The sequence below is a fragment of the Ornithodoros turicata genome, chromosome 1 (assembly GCF_037126465.1).
Source record: "Ornithodoros turicata isolate Travis chromosome 1, ASM3712646v1, whole genome shotgun sequence".
NCBI classification, from domain to species: Eukaryota; Metazoa; Arthropoda; class Arachnida; order Ixodida; family Argasidae; genus Ornithodoros; species Ornithodoros turicata.
In genome coordinates this window covers 72912309-72924318 of record NC_088201.1, presented here as the reverse complement: position 1 = coordinate 72924318, position 12010 = coordinate 72912309, and the positions used below count along the sequence as shown (strand labels likewise).

Here is a 12010-nt window from a genome sequence, read left to right as displayed (position 1 = left end):
GTCCAACCAACTTTACTATACAAAATTTCCATTGCATATCAATTTCATGCAAGTTATTTTTATGGGATTCTTAAAGGGAGTCTTACCAGAGTTCGAGGTAACTCATTACTGTAACTAAGTTCCGTTTTTTGGTAACTTGTAACTTAACTCGGTACTTTCACAGGAACTCGTTCCTTGTTCAGGTAACTTTGCAAAAGTAACTTAAGTTAAGTTCCAAGTTACTTTTCATTCGCTTTTCACTCACACGCACATATTTTCTCGCTTTCTCTCCGGTTCCTTCATGGCATTTTTTGCCATAAAACATGATATTCAATCAATGACAGTATTTTATTCAGGAAATATGAACCGCTGCCATTGAAATGAAGATGAACCATTGTGCGCCCACAGGGAGTAAGATGCAAAGCATTTGAATCGACCTGTACCAGAGAAACATCATCATGACGTTGGCACCATGTAGACAGACTGAAACCGAAAGAAATCTGAAGGAGTGGGCTGGGTTCCACGAAAGGGCACTTGTTCGCTGCCTCCTATCGAAAGAAAAGTAGGACCGAAGGTCGCGTCCCTTTCAGGGACCATTGTAATCTCCTCATGACCATGGCTTTCGGGTGCGACCTTGTCCACCTCTAGCTCGAGCATAGTTCAACTCTACCAGATTTGTGGCACTGTCGAACATTATGGCGTCATTTGTTTACAAACAGGGAGAGGTCTATTGTTGGATATAAACGAAAACAATATAATCGTGTTGCACTCCTCAGCAGGCAACTCAAGGTCTAAATCAACTGCTCACGCGTGCTGCACCTGCGTAATGCTGTTTTGTGTCCGAAGTAACTTGGAAGTAACTTGTTCTTTTTTTTTAAGTAACTCTGTAACTGCGAGTTACATTTCAGGCTGAAGAACTTCATTATAAACTTAGTTACATTTTTCACACAGTAACTTAACTTGTTCAAGTTCTTTTTCATGGGTAGCTTCTCAATCTATGAGTCTTACCATAGCAAACCTGCATCTTGCTTTTTTGCAGTTTAACCTGTGATGAACTGTATGTTGACATCTACTCCAAGGAGAAAGTGGAAGCTCTTGCACACATAAGGTATTGTGCTCTGTAATATAATCTCTGCACAAAATGGGCACAAGGTGTTTTATTTCCTGCTCCCTGAATTGAGTTGCCTTGCTTAGTAAGAAAGATGTATGTACTGAATGAAAAAGGATTTAGAAATGTTGTGTACGTTCACGAGGTCACATAGGAGGGCTATGGATAGAAGCTATCGGGTTCCCATTCCATGGTAGGATCTTCTCTTGGTTGTTTACAAAAAAAATGGGTAATGTATAATTTTTATTAACAGAGCCAGCTTTGTTAGGTTTGATGTACCTAATGGTGTCCCATAAGGGGTAGGGTGGGGGACACCCATATGTGCTGCTTTTCTGGCCTTTTAAACTTCCTGGAACGTTTTTTTTTTTTTTTTGGGGGGGGGGGGGGTTGCAAGATCTTAGGGTAGGGGTTGCTGGGAAAGTTCCTGCTCCTGTACTTTCATATCACCTACCATGCTCTCTGAAAGGTGGGTTTAGGTGGGTTACTTTGGTTGCTTATTTGGTGGAACGTGAGCTCTCTCCCCTCAACTCTTTCAGGCATCCTGTATCGCCTTTTGTATGTGGCAAGCATCATACTTATATGGCCTTATATTTCAGTTTCTGTGTTTTTATAAATTCTGGGGTAAAAATAGGGTTTTATTTCGGGAGCCGTGAAAGAAGGTAAAATTGGGTGCAATTGTGTGGAAAAGCAGATTTTCAGGTAGACAATAAAAAAGAGCATTTCTAGCATTTTTGATGAACACAGGATGTGGTAGACCCGTGCTCAATGTGCAGTGCTTAGCGTCCTCTAGTGTTTGTATTAGTGGCTGAATGGGCACTTTGCAAAGTTATTTTTTGGGAGTTTTACTGGGTTTAATCCTGAAGGAATTTAATCCTAACAAGGACCTAATACACAACCCTCTGTACTCTGTAATAAATTAGTAATTTACTCTATATCTCTTAGTTGTTGTGTACAGTGCATTGGGCAAATGGGCAGGTGCCTTGTGTTTTAGGGTTAAAGGAGCCCAGAAAGCTATCCAAAAGATTTTCTGTTTCTGGCGAACTACAAAAGGACGTAATTTGATGTGACAACTAACAAAAAAAAAAAAAAATTCTCTGTACTCTGTATTTTACCTGGGATAAAATGCCCCCGAACATCGACACGCGCGTTCCCGCTCGACTCACTCTGCAGGCCGAAACGAGGAGGAGGATGATTGTGATGTCATCATGGTTACAAAAGAGACCGCGCTCCAGTCGGCACTTTTCGCAGTTTTTTTTTTCTTTTTCTTTTCTGCTGCCAGTTCTGTCTCTGTGTAGCAGACGACGCTTCTCCAAGCAAGCGAACCAGTTAGCAGGTTGCACCGCCATGACGTCAAAGTGACTCTGGCGGCTAGTTGTAGGCATTGCCACTGTTGCACGCGGTCGCGATTTTCAAAATCGAATTCCGCGATATGTATGCATCTGTCGAGTGAATCAGTTCGCATGGTGTGTTGTAGCAGTCAGGTTAACGGCTTGGTTTAAAAAAATGGTTGTGACTGAAGCGCCTTCTGTGCTCATTTAAGCCCGGTATAAACCGTTTTGCCCCTCTGATTTGAGTCATCGTCACTTAGGAAGAAACCCCGAAAACGAACTTGTCAGAGGGCAAATTCTGCCACCAATAAAGGTATTGGACGATGCTAAGCGCTGCACATTCAACACGGCTGCTGTTCACCACATATTCATCTAAAATGCGAGGAGTATGCTTTTTTTAAAATTTTCCACCCATTACAGTAAAACCTCGTTAATTCGGATCTCACTGGACCTATGACCAACATCCGAAGTATGTGAATGTCGTAATAACGAAGTTACATCTGCCTATGTCAGCGCAGGTTTATTTAGAAAAAAAAATGCGTAATCATTGTTTGCTTTCGGGACAAAATCTGCACGTTGAAAACAGTCACGGATAGGTTCTCGTGCGCCTGAACGCTTTCGAGTGTACCGTTGCAAAAGTCCTCGAGGATGGCAAGATCCTCTGCAGCTTCTTGGATGGTGCAATGGCTCGTGTATTCACATGAGCGACATTCCCCCAGAAGCGGAAGATGCGAAAAGCGTCATAGCTTTCTGCTGTCACGTGAGCGCGAGCGCTCAACGTCATGCACTGCTAACTGTGGGGAATATCCTGCTACACAGCCACAAGATATTCCGTAGCAAATGAGAGGGAAACACACTGACGGTGTTGTCTGCTAAGTGTCGTCTGCTAAATGCGCGGTACGTCGGTCCCGATATTCCGCACCGTATGAATGCTCAACATAACATCAGATGGAACTTCGGCTCTGTGAACAGTGTTTTCGCTTTTTCTTCCAGCTGAATATTCTGTGAGCATGTCGCCCGTGTGAGTACACGGGGCGTGGAACGTTATGAGAGAGGCGGAACGTTATGTTTCTCCCACTCACATTCGTTGTTCTATGCAGCGTGGCGCATTGATGCCCAGGGCGTCATCAACAGCCCGGCTGCGGCGACTCTCTCGTCGATAGCAAAGTAATCCGAAAGCTGCACTGCAGCGGGCAGAAAACTTTCAAAATTTCGATCGTCATCCTCATCCACACCAGCCTTTTCGCCTCACGGCTCGCTCGGTACACGAAACTGCAGTGCCAACAGCAGTTTCACGAGACCGCAGAGACCAAACACACAAAGGTGTGCAAACACATGTTGAGGTATTTATGCCAAATGCCGAAGGGCAGGCACCACGTGACGGCAATGATCATAGTGATGACGATAGGTGCTTCATCAGGTCACTTTGCTGCTGTTTACTGGTGCCACCACTTAAAGCATCTTGTCAGGTTCATGCACCTTTACTCCATGGGACCTGCAAGCAAATGTCAGGAGTGCCGAATTATCCCTAATCGCTCCAGATGCTTCCGAATTAGCGAGCGTCCATTCTTATACCTCTGTATGATTGCCGGTACTGTGCGGACAGTCCAAATTATCCGAATTTCGGAATTATCTGGGGTTGACTTGACGAGGTTTTACTGTATCGCCCAATTTTACCGTTGTACAGCTCCTGAAATAAAAACCCAATTTTAAAAAATACATGAATCACGAAAACATAAGTATGTATGCATAAACGATAATCTGTAGGCCTGTGCGAATATTCAAAATTTTCGAATATCGAATCGAATAACTGTATATTAAATTCGAAATCGAATAGCGATATTCAAATATAGCTTCGAATAACTTTTTCGAATAATGCACGTTGTCTATATCAAAATGACCGCTGTGCACATGTAATCAGTTTGCCTTTGTAACATCAATTGAAAAACGCACGTCAATCCTTCAATTTACGTACAAAATGTTTGGGGAGAAATCGCTGAAAGGAACAACTGCCAAAGCTGTTTTCCGAGATGGTCTCATCGCCGTCGCGAGAACTGCTGTGCACACGCCGTGTCTGGCGACAAGCACACGCGTCTGTTCACTGACTGCTGAAAGTTGCCTTTGCATCTGTGTCCGGTCAACCCGCATGCTGTAACTTGTAAGTGTGATCGGTGGTTTCTTGCTGACTTGAGCGGTAACTGCTACTGATGAACGGGATGGGGCTCGAAGGAGCCTCATTTGGAAGTTTTTCGTGCGGTGTAATGGAGAGTCAAAGTGCTCAACGTGCGGCACCTCGTTAAAACCGCCGACAGCGAAAACAACTCCGCTTCTGAACCATTTAAGACGACATCCTGCCGAGTTTGAATGCTTTAAAGGTTTGAAGTCGCAAACTGCACCGTTCATCCCGCAGTGAAGAAGCTGCACGCGCAAGACGACATTGCGTCATTCAGTGGTTTCAAACCGAAACTAGCACCGAATTCCTCGCGGGCACGTTTGATAACAGAGAAGGTTGCCTCGTTCATTGTAAAAGGCATGCACTCCTACAGTATTGTTGAAGAACAGGCGTTCAGGAGTCTTTTGAACTGCGTTGTTCCCGAATATGTTGTGCCAGCACGTACGACTTTCTCAAGACCCATCGTGCCAGAAATGTCTGAGAAAGCTAAAGAGTGCGTGGAGTGTGAACTGCGTTCGATCTTTGAAGAGTCTGTGTTCTGCTATGCCATTACAACAGACGGCTGGACCTCAAGAGCCGGAGACAGTTATGTTTCCCTAACGCTTCATGGGTACTACGAGGGGCGTTCAAGTCAAACCGGGGCTTTTCATTTTTCGCAAAAGTAAAATGAACTTGCAGAGGAGAAATTATTTTTATTTTTCAACGTAATCCCCAGCTGCACTAATGCTCATGTCCCAGCGTTTCAGGAGGGCTTGGATGCCAGCGGCGTAAAAATCCTTACCGGCGCGTAGCAGCCATGATCGGACCATATATTCTTGACGTCGTCGTCGAAGCTGAAGTGGCGGCTCCCAAGGAACGCCTTCAGTGGCCCGAAGAGATGGAAATCGCTGGGAACGAGGTCTGGACTGTAAGGGGGGATGTGGGAGCAACTCCTAGCCAAGCTCCTGTAAGGTGCATGTCGTGAGATGCGCGGTATGCGGGCGTGCATTGTCCTGTAGGAGAACTCCTTTGGTGATGAGGTCCGGCCACTTTTGCTTCAGCACCTTATGCACATCCCCGAGAACCTGGCAGTAATATGCACTATTTATAGCAATATACGCACTATTGATATCGAGACATGTTATCCGTCGGTCCTTGAGGATCGGGTGCTCCACAGGTTGGATGTTCTCAGGAACTCTGGCACTAGGCTCTGAGCTGCCCCGGCCGGGATCGCCCAGCACTGATGTATGGCCGTCTCGGAACCGTTTTCACCACTCAAACGCTGCGGCTAAGTGTATCGTGACCATACTGAGCCTGAAGTTTTCTGTGAATTTCAGATGACTTTACGTATTCATTCACGAGAAACTTCATGACAATTCGCTGTTCGATGTGCGCACTCTCCTCGTTGTCGGCCATCTTGTCCAGCACGTGTCTTCTGTTTTGCCCAAACTTTGGACCACCACGTGGTGAACGCGGAGGAGTGTCGCGCGTGAAAATGACAAAAAACAAGTAGCTTGAGCCATTTGTACACTCAGGGGACAGAAAGTCCCGGTTTGACTTGAACGCCCCTCGTACAACAAGGTTTCACGCTGCGGAATTTCGTGATAGCGTGCCGACATATGAAGGCTGAGCACTCGGCAGCGAAGACTTTACTCGAAATCGTCATCGAAGAATGGCACATTCACGTGTCTCTTCCTGGCTACGTTGTCACGGACAATGCGCGCAGTTTCGTTGCCGCTATCGCCCACACCAAGTGGACGAGCGTAGCCTGCTTTGCGCACACGTTACAACCTTGCGTGCATGATGCGAAGAACACCACACTTGGATTTCAGGACATTTGTTCAAAGGCCAGGGCAATTGTTGGGTACTATAAGAGAAGTTCTCATGCTAGAGCAAAACTGCATAACATTCAAAAGGCAATGGGTGTAAAAGAACTCGAAGGGGTTCAAGATGTGCCCACACGCTGGAGCAGTGAATTCCTCATGCTGTCACGTCTTTCGGACGTCTTTCGGCTTTCCGAGCCGTTATTGCTGTGCACCTTGCTTCCACTGGTGCTCACGAGACCCTTACTGCTGCAGAGTGGCAGAAGGCATCTGCTTATGTGTCTGTCTTGAAGCCAATCAACGAAGCCACAACGTCCGCATGCTCTGCGACATATCCCACACTATCAGAAGTTATCCCTCTTCTGCACTGTGTGCACAGTGTACACGTACTTGAAAAAGAACTGGCATGTGGAGATAATGAAAGTGCCACCTTTGGAAAGAACTTGCAACTAGTATCCTTAAAAACAAAATTCCCCAGTTACAAGACAACTCCTCCACTCCTTAATCAGAAGCTCGTATATGTCCCGATGCTGGTCGATGGATGGCCAACGAAAGTCCTGGTGCACAGTGGGGCAACAGTCAGCATTGTAAATCGAAGCCTTGTAAGGGCTAACAAGGTATTCATCGGACATCCAATGGTCGTCCAGGTTACGATACGGCTTGCCGGAATTTACGAGAATGGGCAACTGGCGTATATAAATCGAGTTATGCACGCCATGGCATTGGTAATGGACGACGTAGAATACAGCTTCTTGTTGTCTCGGCCCCACATGAAGGCCATGAAAATGAACTTGTTCTGGGATGATAGGGTCGACATGGAGGAAAGAGCTTGTACAGCACTTACACATGAGATACAAGTTCGTTGTCCCAGAACAGTTGAGGATGTCATGGTCTTGTACCCAGAGCTGGTTTGTAGCTACTGTACTTGACCTGAGGTTCAAAGATATCTGTTTCTTAACGGGAACAGAAAAGAGGTACATCAAGACGCTGACATGCACAACTGTTGAGAGAGATTTTTCTGACCCTTTGGAACCTGCAAGACTTCCTGCTCGCCAAGAGAATGTAGAAGGCACAGAGAAGTCGGCTGTGGGGGCATCTTTGAACAACTGGCAACGCAAAAGGTGCGTACCTTCAAGAGGCACCAATAAATGACCAGCTGTGTCAGTACTTGGTGTCACCCCTTCTCCCTCGACAAGAAAATCCTTTATTTTTATTTATTTATTTATTATTCCAAAACCCAAGAGACCACTAAGGGTCAATCATGGTGGGGTACAACCGGAAAACAGAAATACCCCCTTTTTGCAAGAGCAGCCCAAAGGCCTCTCCATACCAGCAACGCAGGTTGACAGCGAACGACTTTTCTCTACCTGCAGCAGCACTGTCACAAACCGTCGTTGTGACCTCTTGCCTGAACGAACAGTTGGTTTTTCTCCACGGCAGCAAGGTCTGACTGACAGAATTCGGGCAGCTTGAACTGTAGTAACGGTTGTATTTGTATTTTCTGAATTAAAGTACATTGTGTTTTGGTTACCCTGCATTATTTGTCGTGTATTCGATTCGATTTGTATTCGATACGAACTGAAAAATCACTATTCGCACAGGCCCAATAATCTGAAAGAACATGTGGTTGTAGTGTTGGAAAGAACCTACCTAGTTCTGAAATAGCAAAATGCATAGCGTACACACTCCTGCAAGCACTGTAAACTACTCTGGTCCATGACAAGAACTGTCCACACCGTTAAAGGAGCATGGAAATCATTTGGAACATATATTTTTTCACCACTTGATATGAACATACTACCTTCATAAACTGTCACGCAAAATATTTCCTTCGAAAAGCGCGAATTTGCCGAGAAAATTAGTTTGCAAGATTGCGCTCCGCGGCGACAGTCTCCCTCAAGCCGATTCTGGCGTGCGGTGACGTCAGGCGGCCGACCACTTCATTGGCTACCTTAAGCGTCCGCTCCCCGCCAGAATCGTCTGCTAGCTCCGGAATCGTGGCGACTTACCGACTGAGACGCTGCTGCTTATTTGCGTTTGACATTCACTTGCGTTCTTACATGATTTGTCTCGTACGTTTTGCATAAAACAAGACTGGGGGCAGCGTAAAAGGTGTGGCTAGGCCTCTGTGTTGCCGTGACGGCCCTGGTTGAGCTGGATCGTACGCGGTTGTGGTTTCTGTTCCGATTGTGCTGAGGTGTCGTTAATTAGTGAACAGTATTGTGCCTGTGTGTGCAGCATATGATACGACTACGGTAAATACATTCCTGTCAGTTGGAGATTTATTCCATGTTCCATTGTTGTATGCTGCGTATGGCCATTCAAAAAAGAAAATGCTTATTTGGCCATGTATTTGGGGGTTTCCCACAGATCGCTAGCACATGAACTCTACTGACTTTATTTTGGTATCCGTGTTGTTGTGCTTGTGGAGACGTTGCGCTCCTGGTATCAGTAAGATATGGTAAGCGCCATGTTACACAGCTATGCATTCATCGGTCCACTCTTTCGCCTCGGAGATGCCAGTGTCCATGCGGTTCAGAGCCCGTAGTGTTGACTACAACACGCAGAAGTCATAATGGTCGACGACCTCTTCAAGTGAAAGCACTGGTCACTGCGCCGCGTCTTCATGACTATGCATTTGTAACCAAGAAGAAGCACTATATGTCAATCCGAATGTTCGTTCACACTTAGCAGCATCACTTACCAGCCTCCGGTACATTCGTGTGGCGAAATCGAAACTGGCGGAGCTTAGGGTCCAACTCCATAAAACGTTTCGTCAAGAAGAGCAGACGTGTCGCCTAAAGAGTGTTCAGTTCATCACCTGTCCTTTCTACGACGTCCGATGAACAACAACGCTTCCTGCTCTGTCGGCTTGCCGGCGCTGCGAGGCCGGAGAAATCGCAAAAAAGAAAGAAAAAGACGGCCACGGCCATATGACGTCAGCGGCTGGCAGCCGAGTGAGGGGGCATTTCTGCCGCAAGATTCAAAGCTCCCTCGCGCTCCAGGATTGCGCGCTACGCTCAAACTTTTTATGCGAATATGTATCACAGGGCTCAGAATCGTAATTTCTACTTCTCCCGTCATATTTTATTCCGATCATTTCCATGCTCCTTTAAGGATGGGTCATCCTGTATCCTCCTAGGAGCATCCACAATGGTCCTAACTGCTGTATCGACCAACCTGCTTTTCCTTTGCTGCCCTCACGCTGTGATCTCCTTTCCCTAGCATAGCTGCCCTTTATGAAAGTAAAATCGTGGTTCCCATTGATCCTTCAAACTGTTGATATGAAACGTCGTAATTGCCGTTGCGTCTGAACTTGTAGATAATTCACAATGGCTTCAACCTTGCTGGGCAATGGAGTAATTCCGTCGGGTGAAACTCTGTGTCTTTGAATATCCCGGAATTCAAAAATGCTGTTTTCATGTCTGCGGAAGCCCTGGAATTTTCCAGCCTCTGGAAACCCATGATTTTGCATCTTTTTCATAATCTCGCGGAGATGCAGTGCAAGTTCTGTTTGTTCAAAGTCAGAACTATAATTTGGAAACCACACGAATTAGCACCAGGAGTGCCAGAGTAAACCAGAATTGCAAGAAATATATGGTGTCCTTCATTATATTCAGCAACCGTTTCTTGTATCGAACGGATCACTGTTGCACAGTCCCAAGGTATTCGGCCGTGTGATACCTGTAGCTTTCTTGTGTGTATGTGTGAAATATTGAACTCTTGGCTATAAATCATGTTTTACATCTTGGGCAAAATGATGCAGAGCCTTAAAAATGGCCTCTAATTTTTGTTCCAAAGCTGAGTGGGAACCGTATAAAATCTTTCCGCGTTATACGTCTTATCCAGTTCTGGGTGTGTGTACATTTTACTCCTTCCTCAAACTGGAAGGAATGTTGCCGTTTCAAGATTGTATATATGCTAACGAGGCGTTCGTGAAAACATGCAACAGACTAGCAACTCGTGTTGCCTGTATTTTCTATGACAGTGCTTGCCGTAACAGAGGCATGAGTGACGAAGGGTACAGCTTTCACAGTTTTTGGCGATTCTGATGAACCTGTTCCGAGCTCCTTTAATCATATTAATGAACCATGTCTTTTCAATTTCCATTACAGAAAGGAACTAAAAAAAAAGATGATATTCTGTAAACAAAATATCAAAGAAATGAAGGAGACCTTGGAGAAGTTTAAGCAGCTCAAGTCCTGGATTTTCGAGAAAATTGAGGAATATGGCAGCTTAAAGACGGAAGCCGATCATATCAGGAGAGTCACGGCGGCGTACTACTCCTAAGTCATAACTGGCTGTATGTTTACTCTCTGTTATTGCTGGTTTCTTTTTATGTACATGTTTTGCAAAGTATTTTTATACTCATTCAACTGGATATAAACCCATTTTGAATAATGTGCTTTCTAACTCTGAATTGTGCATAGGGGAAAAGGTTAACGACATTGGGGGCATCGGAAGTCCATCATCACAGGACGGGCGAGCTGAAGTTCGAAAGTCTGGTACTGTCAGAACTTTGTGTGCAGAAAGACGGCGTAATATAATGACACATGCATGGTACACGCAGTGCAGAATGACTCCAGATATGTCAAGGAACTTCTACTTACGGCGCTCTGTTACTTGGGAAATGGCTGCTCTTTCTCCGTGCTTTATGTCAGAGGTGTAGTGCTAAACAAACGTCACATGCAGTATGCAAAGTTCATGCTGGTGAACATGCAAATCCTGTAAAAACTTCCTCCTATAAATACCATAGATAAAAAAGTTACCCGTCAAAAACAACTTGTTACAAGTTAAGTTACCGTGTGAAAAATTTAACGAAGTTAATAACGAAGTTCTTCAGCCTGAAGTGTAACTCGCAGTTACAGAGTTACTTAAAAAAAGAACGAGTTACTTCCAAGTTACTTCAGACCCAAAATAGCACTACACAGGTGCAGCATGCGTGAGCAGTTGAGTTAGATCTTGAGTGGCCTACGGAGGAGCGCAACACCACTTAGATCGTTTTGATTTATGTCCAACAATTCGAACGCTTCGCATCTTAGTCCCTGTGGGCGCACAATTGTTCAGCTTCATTTCAATGGCAGCGGTTCTTACTTCCTGGATAGAATACTGTCATTGATTGAATATCACGTTTTATGGCATAAGATGCCATGAAAGAACCGGAGAGAAAGCAAGAAAATATGTGTGACGCGAGTAAAAAGCTAATTAAAAGTAACTTGGAACTTGGCTTAAGTTACTTTGGCAAAGTTACCTGAAAAAGAAACGAGTTCCTCTGAAAGTTACCACGGCACAAAAGTACCGAGTTAAGTTACAAGTTACCAAAAAAAGGAACTTAGTTGCAGTAACGAGTTACCTCGAACTCTGATAAATACGAGACTTGCCCGATGCCATGCTCAGCTACCAGACTTGTTCCCGATTTCCAGGAGTGGGGCGAGGCCTCCACAGCCTGAGATCAGGGGACGGTTGTCCCCCAGTTCTCACCTTCTGACGCCACTGAACGATACATACATACTCATATCTGTCCCAGGGGCAGTGCCAGCATGTCTACTTTTGGTACTTGTGTATTTTGCAAGTATAATAACATACACACCAGCTCCCCTGGCATAGCGGTTAAGATTAT

General features: G+C 45.2%; 1 protein-coding gene across 1 annotated transcript in view; it reads left to right on the top strand.

Moving 5' to 3' along the window:
• Window positions 1-10795, top strand: part of LOC135400791 (uncharacterized) — a 41469-nt gene extending 30674 nt beyond the window's left edge. The window contains exons 8-9 of the mRNA XM_064632712.1: window positions 1019-1087; window positions 10506-10795. Coding sequence (XP_064488782.1) covers window positions 1019-1087; window positions 10506-10680 — 244 coding nt within the window. The 3' untranslated portion in view covers window positions 10681-10795. The remainder of the gene's footprint in view (window positions 1-1018; window positions 1088-10505) is intronic.
• Window positions 10796-12010: the final 1215 nt, after the last annotated feature.